At 47.0% G+C, this 13,963-nt stretch overlaps 1 protein-coding gene across 6 annotated transcripts in view; it reads right to left on the bottom strand.

The window, feature by feature from the left end:
- Positions 1-13,963, bottom strand: part of LOC139563600 (DNA (cytosine-5)-methyltransferase 3A-like) — a 67,338-nt gene that overhangs the window by 43,780 nt on the left and 9,595 nt on the right. For 4 of the 6 annotated variants that reach the window (XM_071382403.1, XM_071382406.1, XM_071382404.1 and 1 more), the window contains exons 4-6: positions 7,632-8,067; positions 2,396-2,439; positions 1,397-1,543 (exon numbers count right to left, since the gene is read on the bottom strand). In XM_071382403.1, the coding sequence (XP_071238504.1) occupies positions 1,397-1,543; positions 2,396-2,439; positions 7,632-8,067 (627 nt within the window). Of the gene's footprint in view, positions 1-1,396; positions 1,544-2,395; positions 2,440-3,435; positions 3,825-7,631; positions 8,068-13,963 lie in introns of those variants that run through there. The other 2 variants (XM_071382409.1, XM_071382408.1) reach the window with 2 other exon arrangements.

Here is a 13,963-nt window from a genome sequence, read left to right as displayed (position 1 = left end):
TAGGAATGCTGTGACGTCACATTGGGTTAGTAGGAGTAGGAATGCTGTGACGTCACATTGGGTTAGTAGGAGTAGGAATGCTGTGACGTCACATTGGGTTAGTAGGAGTAGGAATGCTGTGACGTCACATTGGGTTAGTAGGAGTAGGAATGCTGTGACGTCACATTGGGTTAGTAGGAGTAGGAATGCTGTGACGTCACATTCAGGAGGAGGCATGGTTTCAGAAACTACCAATGCAATAGCCTATTATAGGGATGTACATTTGGCAGCCACATTACTGCAACATAAACTATAATGAAGTGGTTGTAACAACAGAAGAACTTGCTTATTAGTCTCAATATTGTAAGTTAACTTTATTAGTCTCAGCATTGTAAATTAACTTTATTAGTCTTGATATCGTAAATTAACTTTATTAGTCTCGCCGTTGGTTTTCTTGGTTTTCCCTTACTCCCTCCCTCCTTGCATTATTACTGGATTTCCAATTAGTTCATTACATGGCTAATAAATTTAAGCTCAGTTTGGATTCAGGTGGAGGCTAGATTAGTCTTTAACTGGTGCAAGTCCATGCCTATAATGTGACTTTGGGCTGTATAGTGGGAACCAAACTGAGGGAACAAAGCACAAAAGTGAGCAACAACATAGCGGTCATTTATCATTGGTCAACAATGGTGCCCTGAAGTAGGTCCTACAAAGACACAAAGACAGGAAGGAAACTGGGAACTCAACCAACCTACAAAAACAATGAAATAAATGGTATCTCTATGATATATCAATGACCTATCAAATACACTTGGCTGTGAGAGAACCCAACAAATACCGGCCCACTTTGCTGAGAATGGCCTGTTTATTGGACTCTTGGAATCTTGGAAACCCTGCCAGACAGTTCTGGACCATTTGTGGTCCCTGAAACCAGGTTTGAATAACAGGATGGCTAGAGAGGACTGGGAACAAATCTTCTCCATAACAAATCAGGGCCCAACCAATGATTCAAATCTTTGGAGTCAGCCCTAGAGCCCACACATAAGCCCCACAATTGTGAAAATATCAACATCGGGCACCCCCAAGACACATTGGGCACCCCCAAGACACATTGGGCACCCGCAAGACACATTGGGCACCCCCAAGACACATTGGGTACCCGCAAGACACATTGGGCACCCCCAAGACACATTGGGCACCCCCAAGACACATTGGGCACCGCCAAGACACATTGGGCACCCCCAGGGCACCCCCAAGACACATTGGGCACCACTAAGACATATTGGGCTTCCCTAAGACACATTGGACACCCCCAAGACACATTGGGCACCCCCAAGACACATTGGGCACCCTTAAGAGTCAAACCCTGCCTGAGACAGTGGCTAGCCAGCCATCCGGTGGGTGGTACTGTACTCACCTCCATCTTCCACTTGGCCAGCCACTCCTCCCTGGTCCTCTTGCTAATGTAATATGGGTCACCGGCCTGGAAGGTTACTCTGGGCATGGGCCTCTGACGCAGACTGACGGAGCCACGCAGCCTGCCTGTCCCAGGGCCTCCAACTCCCTGTTTAAAGGGATACAAAGAAGAACACCGGAATAAAGAAATTAACTAACGTACTTGTTTTCTGTTTGTTTGTTCTGCTTTTTGCATGGTTGTAAAGGAGGTAGATGACTCAGGCAAACAGTTTCATGCTATCACTGCTGAAACTGCTGGCTAGTACTGTTGCTAGTTAGCCAGAGAAGCAATATTTTGCTCTTTGTCTTTTTTGGGGTGTGGGCGGAGGGGGGCTGCGTAGGGGGGGGGGGTGCTCCAGAAAAGGATGATGACTCATTGACAAAACTGCAGCCCAATGCAGACAATGTGTGACTGGTCAAACAGCAAGGAGCACAAACTGTCTCTTCCAGAGCCCTGGCAACCCACTATACTGTCTCACTCTCTACCAATCACAGCCTGGCTTGGCGAGCCCGCTGACGTCATTGGCCAACGCAAGGACCTTCCCATGTCGGACTGGGCACCAAGTGTATTTGATATCTCAGATCTATATGCCAATAGGTACCATTTCTTTCACAAGTCCAAGAGGTCATGATATTGTAAAAATGATATTGTAAAAGGAGAACAGAGTTCAGCATCCCCAACAGCTAACATCACCAACCCCAAAGGTCAGTCTGAAGAGGATACATCCCATTCCTCCAAACGTTTCCAGGAGGCTGTACTTGTCTATACAGCAGTCTGAACGTTAGACTAGATCCACCATAGGACTGATGTAAGCATCGGCTGGAGAGACATTCTACCATTGTTAAATTCATGCGAGAAGCTGGAGAAGTGTTCTGACTGATTGACTGGTTGATGGATGGATTGATGAATTGATTGATGATGTAACACAATCCAGCATAATGAAGACAGTGGATGACTTACCTGGTTCTTGGCTGTATCACCTCCGTCCTCCTTCTGCTCCACATCTAGAGGGAAACACAGTGAGTGACACTGGAGCAATCATTCAATAACGTGTTCCTGTGGGCGAGCCAAAAGTCAGAGTAATCTCAGCAGATAGGAGACGAGAGAGACTACAGCCACAGTCACCTTGGCATCGACAGAGAAAACAAAGCCACTCAGCAACACAGGATCAATGGATCTCCTCAATCATTCATAAGAGTTCTGCCTGACCTGTAGTTAGTCACTTGTGGGCTAGCTAAGCTTGTCACAATAGCCTGTCACCTTAGCAGCGTATATCAAAGTCTGCTGGCTGGGTTAGAAGTCTATTCACCACATGGCATCGTTGTCTTAGGAAAGTTAGACGTGTCAGAACGACGTAGCTGTCTGAAGACAACGTCCATGGCCCCCCAAAGATGACCTTAATTCACTCTGGTTCTCTCAGCTGCCAGGTAGAAACTAAAGCCACAGGTAATTGAACATCCCTGTTGTAGGCCCTTTCCTGTGAAGCTCAGGCACCTCAATGTGCTGAGGGACAGAGAATAGACAAGTGCAGGTGCTGCTGGTGCAGTCAGTCAGCTAAAGAGATGGAGGCTGAGATGAGTTGATGCAACAGAGGTTTGGTGTGGTAAAACCATGATGAGTAGAGGAGAGGAGAGGAGAGGAGAGGAGAGGAGAGGAGGAGAGAGAGAGAGGAGAGGAGAGGAGAGGAGAGGAGACCATAGCTCGTACCACTTCACAACCCCACGCCACTAAGCAGAAAAAAACAACACACTGTAGCCTGCTCACTGCTTCTCTTGTGTGACTTTAGGTCCACATAACATCTCTGCAGGGATCTCTACGCACTTGCTGGAATTGAGCCAGTATGGACGTGTGCTACACCGACTAGTCCCTGCCTTTTTGATTACATGCACTCTGCTTCTGGAACAGTGTTGTTCCAACAACTTCCCTGTAATAAAGTAGTAATACTTATAGTAGAAACAGGAGTCTCTCTTCCTTCTCTCTCCAACAGCTTTCACACTCACCATTCACTAACATGGTCCAATCAGTAGGGCATCATCCACTTCCCAGGCAGCCTGACTATGTACATCCACACCCAGCCTGACTGAATGTTGCTGGATGTTTCCTATCTACACCTCACCCCAAAGAAATATGTTTTGCATTTCCTGTTAGAGCACATGGTTCGATTAAAACTAGCTGTCTGTCGTGTGTGTTCGCGCGTGTGTGTGGGCATGTCTGTGTGTGTGAGTGTGCATGTGCGTGTGCGTGTGTGTGTCTGTGTGTGCATGTGTGTGCGCATGTGCATGAGCGTGTGTGTGTGCGTGCATGAGCGTGTGTGTGTGTGTGTGTGCGGGTGTGTGTGTGCGCGGGTGGATGGATGGAAAACTGCACACTAAGCCGTAACATAACATACCTGGCCTGGAAATACAAAACCACACAGCCGTTGGTGGTGTGATAAAAATATACAGAAAAGGAAACTGACACACTTCCTGTAGGCTAAATGCTGCAGAAAATATACTTCCTCAAGCCTCTAGTAATAAAATGTAGCTTAACCTACTCTCCACTAACAGTATGAACTTCAGAAACGAGGCTCTGTCCCAAATGGCACGCTGTGCCCTACACAGTGCACTACCTTTGACCAGGTCAGAAGCAGTTAAACTACATAGGGAATAGAGCGCCATGGGGGAAGCAGCCTTGGGGCTTTCCCCACATATCTGGCGGTGAATGAAATGACTTCCTGAGGTCTGCGAGTCAGATTGCCATATGGGCGGCGATTGCACAACTCTTCTATTGGTTCCATTACACCAGGCAAGCTCAATCGAGCCCAGATAAAGGATTTGAAATCGTTTTTTAAAATAGTATTGAACCCAGTTCAGCTGTGATTACAAAGGCGCGTTATCCGTTCTGAAGCAGCATTGTTTACCTGCTTGCGCTCAGCAGAGCAGAGTTGAGGTTAACGAAGGAGCATGGACACTACCCAACTCAAACAGCATTACGACTCATGACTTTTAACCACATTCAACTAGAATGAATACAACGGACGTCCCCATTCAAGTCAATGATGGCATAATGGGTGGACTGGCAGCCATTTTGTAACCATGCCAGGAAGTACAAGCAGGAGGTGTACCTTTCACACTGTGCTGTGATTTGTTGAGTCAACTCAACTGACATTACAACAAATACATTCCATTACATGAGCTACATCAGTTAGCATCATTTTAATGAACATTCTACATTACCATGGAAATGATTGCATCAAAATACCAGGCAGCTATTGTGAGTGTAGCCATGAGTTTCCCAGGGTTACAGCTTCCAAGCCTGTTCTATTTCTAGAATACATAGAGCAGCAAGAGGCAGGAAGGGAGAAGGTCCAAGGAAAAGCAACTGACTCACATTCACAACAACAGTCTTTATAGCTATGATCCCTGTTGAGCAGTGTGCACATTAGTGGAACAGGGTTGATACGCCCCAACAAAAACAATACACTGTTTTCATATCAACCCTCAATATCTATTGAAAAGGTGAAGAAACACAGTGTGTAGCTGCTACACATCCCAGGACGTAATGACACAACATTGAGAAACACAGAATGCAACCATTTTATTACCATACCCTGAAAGACCGGACGGCCCAGCTGAAGAAAACACAGCAGACTGAAGAGTTGTATTATCCAGCCCGATTACAACACTTGAGCTCTGAGAGGCCTGTGGGAACATCCTGATAGCATGGGCACATCCCAAATGGCACCCTATTCCCTATATAGTGCCCTACTTTTGACCAGGGCCCATTTGGTACGCCGTCTCAAAGTCCCCTTTTACCCCGACATGCAATTTGGGATGCAGACCATGTTTTCTGCTTTAACTACCCTGGGGCTGTCACTGAAGTACCATACACAACCTTTACACCCTACACTCACTAGACCACGCTCATTAAGAGAGGCCTTTTCAACTTGGTTCTCTCTTTCTGCCTCCACCTCTCTCTCTCTCTTTCTGCCTCCACCTCTCTCTCTCGCTTTCTGCCTCCACCTCTCTCCCTCTCTCTCTCCCTCCCTCCCTCCACCCCTCTCTCTCCCTCCACCTCTCTCTTTCTATCCCACCCTCCCTCCACCTCTCTCCCCCTCTCTGTCTCTCCATCCCTCCCCCTACCTCTCTCTCTCTCCATTCCTCTCTCTCTCTCTCCCTCCTTCCACCTCTCTCCCTCCCTCCCTCCCTCCCTCCACCCCTCTCTCTCCCTCTACCTCTCTCTCTCTCCCTCCACCCCTCTCTCTCCCTCCACCTCTCTCTTTCTATCCCACCCTCCCTCCACCTCTCTCTCTCCCTCCCTCCCTCCCCCTCTCTGTCTCTCCATCCCTCTCTCTCTCTCCTTCCACCTCTCTCTCTCCCTCCCTCTCGCCACCTCTCTCTCCCTCCCTCTCTCCCTCCCCCACCTCTCTCTCTCTCCCTCCTTCCACCTCTCTCTCTCCCTCCCTCTCTCCACCTCTCTCTCTCCCTCCCTCTCTCCACCTCTCTCTCTCCCTCTCTATCCCTCCCTCTCTCCACCTCTCTCTCTCTCCCTCCCTCTCTCCACCTCTCTCTCTCTCTCTCTCTCCCTCCCTCTCTCCACCTCTCTCTCTCTCTCCCTCCCTCCCTCCACCTCCCCTTTTCCTCTATCTCACCGTTTTTATCTCTCTCTCTCTTTCCCTGTCCACCTCTCTCTTGTTCTACCTCCCTCTCTAAAGATTGTGTACGGTACTTTCTCTATCTTTCTCTCTCCACCTCCACCTCTCGCTATCTCAACCTCTCTCTCTCTTTCTCTCCACCTCTCTCTCAGTTTCATCAATAGGAATAAGTGACTAAAATAACCAGAGTGAAGCAGGCAGAGTGGGAGTTACTTTACGTTATAGTGGCTTCTGCCAAGGTCAGGGAGTTTCTGTTACGTTGAGAGGAGAGGAGAGGAGAGGAGGGAGGGAGGGAGGGAGGGAGGGAGGGAGGGAGGGAGGGAGGGAGGGAGGGAGGGAGGGAGGGAGGGAGGGAAGAGTTGGCTGAGACTATGTCGGCACTATGTCGGCATCCCAAATACTCTAATCCCTAACAGTGCACATATGAGCCCTAGTCAAATGTAGTGTACTATGTGGGGGAAGAGGGTGCTATTTGGGATGCACCCTGTACCTTGCCAGTTTGGGGGCGTTCCAGCTCTCGTATTCCTAGCGCTCATGCAGTTCACCTAATCCTTCCCTCTTCCTCTCTCTAAACTGCTGTAGTTATCGTGCTGTGCCCTGTAGATCAGGGATCATCAACCAGGTTCAACCACGGGACTATTTGTTTTGTTGAGCAGATGGTCAATTACAAATCATTTGTAGACTGCAAATTGACCGCAAGAAGCCAAAACAGATATAATATTTTACTAAACACAATCATTTCAAACCTTGCTTCCATTTGTATACGTCATTCTATTATGTGTGGGAACACTGTGGAACAGATTTCAAAATGTAATCACGTGGAGCTGATTTCCTGTCATTTTTACAGTCTTTTATGTCCAACAATGAAAAATTCCCAAACAAATATAGATTTTTGGGGGGCTCAGAAAACTTGGGAGGCCAAAGAAAAGCACCAACGGGCCACCAGTAGAGGAACCCTGCTTTGGCTGGATGGCAGAACCCCTTCCCTTTATTCAACCTGCTATGTATCCCTCCGTCCCTCCCTCCCTGTGAATTAGGTTAATTTAGAGAGGTACGATATCTGGCCATACAGCATGTGGATTAGGTTCACTTAGAGAGCAATATACCCATACACAAACACGGCCCCAACAGAAGAGACTCTCTCTCTCTCTCTCTCTCTCTCTCTCCCTCTCTCTCACACACACACACACACACACACAGACAGCCTGGCTGCCCTCTGAGAAGGGAGAGAAGAGAGAGAGAGGGAGAGAAGAGAGACAGAGGGAGATAAGAGGGAGGCACAGAGGTGACCAGGGTCACTGTTTCCAGATCTATTTAAAGCGTTTTACACGGTTACAATCTTTTGTTTATTTAACATGTTCTACATTACTGTGTTAAATTCATCCACACTGAACACACCCGAAGAATAATTCAAAATGGCCACAGCGTTCAAGGAGAAACCATACATTGTTCATTTTCATTCACTTGGCATTGCCTGTCAGTTCAGCCAGTGCAGAGCTGACTGTGCCAGGAATGTAGTGAGAATGAAGACAGTAATGTCACCAAGCAGGAGGCAGGACTCACATTTCGTTGGGCGCTCCAGTTTCCGCCTGCCTCGTTTCTTACGTGGCGGAGTTGTCAGAGTCTCCTCTTTGTCTTTCTCAGAGTCGTCCTGCTCGTCCCGGCTCGGCTCCCGGCTCACTAGAAACCTGTTTTCCAGGGAGGGGGGGCTCCGGCTCTGATGCAGGAGGGTGGGTGGTCCCGGGGGGCCGTCTTCAGCCTGACTGGCACTGGAGGAACCAGGGGCACCTGGTAACCCGTTCTTCTCTGGACCTTTCCTCTCTTGCTTGGGGCAGCTGCTGGCATCAGCCTGGGTCCTGTCTCTGTCTGTGTGCCCGCCTCTCATGACTCCATTCTGCACCTGCGCCACAGACACTCTCTCTCTTTCCGCTGCCACCCCGGTGAGACTGTTGCCCACGCCTCCGGCCACACTGTCCTTCACAGACACACTGCCCTCCGCCTGCAGGTAAAGGAAGGAGATAAGCTATTACAAAGATTATATTGGAGTGGATATTATTGCCAATCACTTCACGTTGTTAGCCAATTCCCCTTAAGGACAATGGAGTCATTTTTATTCTATAAGCAGTTGGCCTTTAGTACAAGTATTTTGTTTAAGTTTCACTGCATCACTTTAATCTTTATTTGAATGAAACGCACAATTCAGTATATCGGTATTAATTATATTTTACATTTACATTTAAGTCATTTAGCAGACGCTCTTATCCAGAGCGACTTACAAATTGGTGCATTCACCTTATGATTTGTAAGTCGCTCTGGATAAGAGCGTCTGCTAAATGACTTAAATGTAAATTGTATTGGTATGCTTCAGTAGCCTGAGTAGCCTGAGGTCCTGTCTGCCTCCCTCCTGTAACCGTTGGAACGCCAAACGTCCGTCAATAGAGTCGAACTGTACCAAACCCTAACCCTAACCTCATGTAGATAACTGAGTTACAGTCAGAAACCCTGGGAACTCGCTGTGCGTTGGTTGTGTGCTGTAACTCAGCTATTCACTGCATCACTGTAGTGCAGAAATATGAGAGGAATGTTGGCTTTTTGTCAAAGGCAGGAAATCTTTCATTTTATTGACGTGGGACTCATCCCTGGAAACCATTTCATTCTGTAAAGAGAAGTATTTACTAATCTCTGTTCCAGCAGAAGAACAGAGATTCTCCAACCCAATGACACCATATAACACAGCCAAACAACATTATCTGGCTGGTATTATCTGCGCGTGATTCAACTACATTGTAAATCTATATAATCGTATATCTATATCACCAGGCATGCCTCTACTCTTTTCAGATATGTACATATAAAAATCACATGTCAAGTATCTCATTTAACATGTTGATCACAAGATATACACCTCTTTTTAGTGACTAACAAAATGAACTCCTTTGAAAATGCTTGAAGAAGAAATGTGAGCTGGTGGGAGAGCGATCTCTTCTCCGCAGTGTCTCTGCTAGAGACTACTGCCTAAAAATAGTGTTAAAAAGCATTTCAGAGACAATTCCATTACTAGGTCACAGCAAAGGAAAGTAGAGCATGTCTTCTAGCGAGATGAGATTGGCCTGTCTGTCAACACTGAGATTGGCCTGTCTGTCAACACTGAGATTGGCCTGTCTGTCAACACCGAGATTGGCCTGTCTGTCAACACTGAGATTGGCCTATCTGTCAACACTGAGATTGGCCTGTCTGTCAACACTGAGATTGGCCTGTCTGTCAACACTGACAACATCATGTCTGAAGCGTCCATTGTCTCAGACAGACGGAAGGATGGACAGATGCAGAGTGAAAGAAAGACAGAGACAGAAAGACAGACAGGCAGAAAGGCAGGCAGGCAGGCAGAAAGGCAGGCAGACAGACAGACAGAAAGACAGGCAGACAGGCAGGGAACGAGAGAGAGAGACAGAGACAGAAAGACAGACTGGCAGGCAGGAAGGCAGACAGAGGCAGGGAACGAGATCGAGACAGAGACAGAAAGACAGACAGACAGGCAGGCAGGCAGGCAGACAGACAGGGAATGAGAGAGAGACAGAGACAAACAGGCAGGCAGGAAGGCAGGCAGGGAACGAGAGAGAGACAGACAGACAGACAGACAGACAGACAGACAGACAGACAGACAGACAGACAGGCAGGCAGGCAGACAGACAGACAGGCAGGGAATGAGAGAGAGAGAGAGAAAGAGAGAGAGAGAGAGAGAGAGAGAGAGAGAGAGAGAGAGACAGACAGACAGACAGACAGACAGACAGACAGACAGACAGACAGACAGACAGACAGACAGACAGACAGACAGACAGACAGGCAGGCAGGCAGTCAGACAGACAGACAGGCAGGGAATGAGAGAGAGACAGAGACATGCAGGCAGGAAGGCAGGCAGGCAGAGGCAGGGAACGAGAAAGAGACAGAGAATGAGAGACAGACACACCCACACAGAGACAGGTGCTGTATGTACATCTGACTCTGTTAGCAAGAGTCTAATATCTAATGAGACAAGAGATCTGACACTTTAGAACATGTTGATGTTGTGGAAAATGATTTTATTATATCAGACTAATGACTGTGTCTTTTCATTCCTTACCAGGCTCTTTAAAGAAGCCAATCCTAATTATACTGCGATGTGGACAGAGTAGAACTAAAACATATCCACTGTTAAATTCAGAAAGCCGATGTTCTGAAAGAGCTTCAACATTTGGACCCGTACAAATCAGCCGGGCTAGACAATCTGGACCCTCTCTTTCTAAAATGATCCGCCGCAATTGTTGCAACCCCTATTACTGTTCAACCTCTCTTTCGTATCGTCTGAGATCCCCAAAGATTGGAAAGCTGCCACGGTCATCCCCTTCTTCAACGGGGGAGACACTCTAGACCCAAACTGCTACTGACCTATATCTATCCTACCCTGTCTTTCTAAGGTCTTTGAAAGCCAAGTGAACAAACAGATCACCGACCATTTTGAATCCCACCGTACCTTCTCCGCTATGCAATCTGGTTTCCGAGCTGGTCATGAGTGCACCTCAGCCACGCTCAAGGTCCTAAACGATTTCATAACCGCCATCGATAAGAGACAATACTGTGCAGCTGTATTCATCGACCTGGCCAAGACTTTCGACTCTGTCAATCACCACATTCTTATCAGCAGACTCAACAGCCTTGGTTTCTCAAATGATTGCCTCGCCTGGTTAACCAACTACATCTCAGACAGAGATCAGTGTGTCAAATCGGAGGGCCTGCTGTCCGGACCTCTGGCAGTCTCTATGGGGGTGCCACGGGGTTCAATTCTCGGGCCGACTCTTTTCTCTGTATACATCAATGATGTTGCTCTTGCTGCTGGTGATTCTCTGATCCACCTCTACGCAGATGACACCATTCTGTATACTTCAGGCCCTTTTTTGGAGACTGTGTTGACTAACCTCCAGACGAGCTTCAATGCCATACAACTCTCCTTCCATGGCCTCCAACTGCTCTTGAAATGCAAGTAAAACTAAATGCATGCTCTTCAACCAATCGCTGCCCACACCTGCCCGCCCATCCAGCATCACTACTCTAGACAGTTCTGACTTAGAATATGTGGACAACTACAAATACCTAGGTGTCTAGTTAGATTGTAAACTCTCCGTCCAGACTCACATTAAGCATCTCCAATCCAAAATTAAATCTAGAACCAGCTTCCTATTTCACAACAAAGCCTCCTTCACTCATGCTGCCAAACATACCCTCGTAAAACTGACTATCCTACCGATCCTTGACTTCGGCGATGACATTTACAAAATAGTATCCAACACTCTACTCAGCAAACTGGATGTAGTCTATCACAGTGCCATCTGTTTTGTCACCAAAGCCCCATATACTACCCACCACTGCGACCTGTATGCTCTCGTTGGCTGGCCCTCGCTTCATATTTGTCGCCAAACCCACTGGCTCCAGGTCATCTATAAGTTTTTGCTAGGTAAAGACCTGCCTTAGCTCACTGGTCACCATAGCAGCACCCACCCATAGCACACGCTCCAGCAGGTATATTTCACTGATCACCCCCAAAGCCAATTCCTCCTTTGGCCGCCTTTCCTTCCAGTTCTCTGCTGCCAATGACTGGAACGAATTGCAAAAATCACTGAAGCTGGAGACTCATATCTCCCTCTCTAACTGTGAGCACCAGCTGTCAGAGCAGCTCACAAATCACTGCACCTGTACATAGCCCATCTGTAAATAGCCCATCCAACTACCTCATCCCAATACTGTTACAAATTTTTTTGCTCCTTTGCACCCCAGTATCTCTACTTGCACATTCATCTTCTGCACATGTATCACTCCAGTGTTTAATTGCTAAACTGTAATTATTTGCCACTATGGCCTATTTATTGACTTATCTTACCTCATTTGCACACATTGTATATAGATTTTTCTATTGTGCTATTGACTGTATGTTTGTTTATTCCATGTGTAACTCTGTGTTGTTGTTTGTGTCGCACTGCTTTACTTTATCTTGGCGAGGTCGCAGTTGTAAATGAGAACTTGTTCTCAACTGGCCTACCTGGTTAAATAAAGGTTAAATAAAATAAATAAAAATTTGTCAAGCTATTTTCAGAGAAGAGTTCTGAAAGCAAACTCCACTGATTTCTCACTGACATAAGAAAAAAAGGATTTAAGCAAAAGTATTTAACCAAAACATTGTGAGAAGAAGAGAGACAGAATGAGAGAGAGAGAGACAGAGAGTGGAGACAGAGTGAGAGAGATAGTGAGAGACAGAGTGAGACTGTCACGTTCGTCGTAACGTGGAAGAGAGGAAGACCAAGGCGCAGCGTGATAGCAATACATCTTCTTTATTTGAAGACGAAGACGAAACGAAACGAACACTATTCAAACTAAACAAAACAACAAACCGACGAACGTGAAGCTATACAAACAATAAGTGCAGACACAGGCAACTTAGACATAGACAATCACCCACGAACTACCTAATGAATATGGCTGCCTAAATATGGTTCCCAATCAGAGACAACGATAGACAGCTGTCTCTAATTGAGAACCAATCTAGGCAACTATAGACATACAAACACCTAGACTGAACACTGCCCCATAAACATACAAAAAAACCTAGACAATACAAAACACATACATCCCCCATGTCACACCCTGACCTAACTAAAATAATAAAGAAAACAAAGATAACTAAGGCCAGGGTGTGACAGAGACAGAGAGTGAGACAAAGACAGAGTGAGAGAGGTTGAGAGACAAATGCAGAGTGAGACAGAGAGTGAGAAACAAAGTGAGTGAGAGATAGAGACAGAGTTAGAGAGAGAGACAGATACAGACTGTGGGAGAGAGTGTGAGATACAGAGAGAGTGTGTGAGAGAGAGTGAGAGACAGACAGTGTGTGAGAGAGAGTGAGAGACAGAAAGAGCGTGTGAGAGAGTGAGAGACAGAGAGTGAGAGACAAAGACAGTGAGAGATAGTGAGAGACAGAAACAGAGTTAGAGAGAGACAGATACAGAGTGTGTGAAGGAGTGAGAGACAGAGAGTGAGAGACAAAGACAGAGTGAGAGATAGTGAGAGACAGAAACAGAGTTAGAGAGAGAGACAGATACAGAGTGTGTGAGAGAGAGTGTGAGACAGAAAGAGTGTGTGAGAGAGTGAGAGACAGACAGTGTGTGAGAGAGGGTGAGAGACAGACAGTGTGTGAGAGAGACAGACAGTGTGTGAGAGAGAGTGAGAGACAGACAGTGTGTGAGAGAGAGTGAGAGACAGACAGTGTGTGAGAGAGAGTGAGAGACAGACAGTGTGTGAGAGAGAGTGAGAGACAGACAGTGTGTGAGAGAGAGTGAGAGACAGACCGTGTGTGAGAGAGAGTGAGAGACAGACAGTGTGTGTGAGAGAGAGAGTGAGAGACAGTGTGTGAGAGAGAGTGAGAGAGACAGACAGTGTGTGAGAGAGAGTGAGAGACAGACAGTGTGTGAGAGAGAGTGAGAGACAGACAGTGTGTGAGAGAGAGTGAGAGACAGACAGTGTGTGAGAGAGAGTGAGAGACAGACAGTGTGTGAGAGAGAGAGTGAGAGACAGACAGTGTGTGAGAGAGAGTGAGAGACAGACAGTGTGTGAGAGAGAGTGAGAGATAGACAGTGTGTGAGAGAGAGTGAGAGACAGACAGTGTGTGAGAGAGAGTGAGAGACAGACCGTGTGTGAGAGAGAGTGAGAGACAGACAGTGTGTGAGAGAGAGTGAGAGACAGACAGTGTGTGAGAGAGAGTGAGAGACAGACAGTGTGTGAGAGAGAGTGAGAGACAGACAGTGTGTGAGAGAGAGTAAGAGACAGACAGTGTGTGAGCGAGTGAGAGACAGACAGTGTGTGAGAGAGAGTGA

This window comes from Salvelinus alpinus, chromosome 34, assembly GCF_045679555.1.
Source record: "Salvelinus alpinus chromosome 34, SLU_Salpinus.1, whole genome shotgun sequence".
Lineage (NCBI taxonomy): Eukaryota > Metazoa > Chordata > Actinopteri > Salmoniformes > Salmonidae > Salvelinus > Salvelinus alpinus.
The sequence above is the reverse complement of the archived record's forward strand: the minus strand, read 5'-3'. Positions and strand labels throughout refer to the sequence as shown.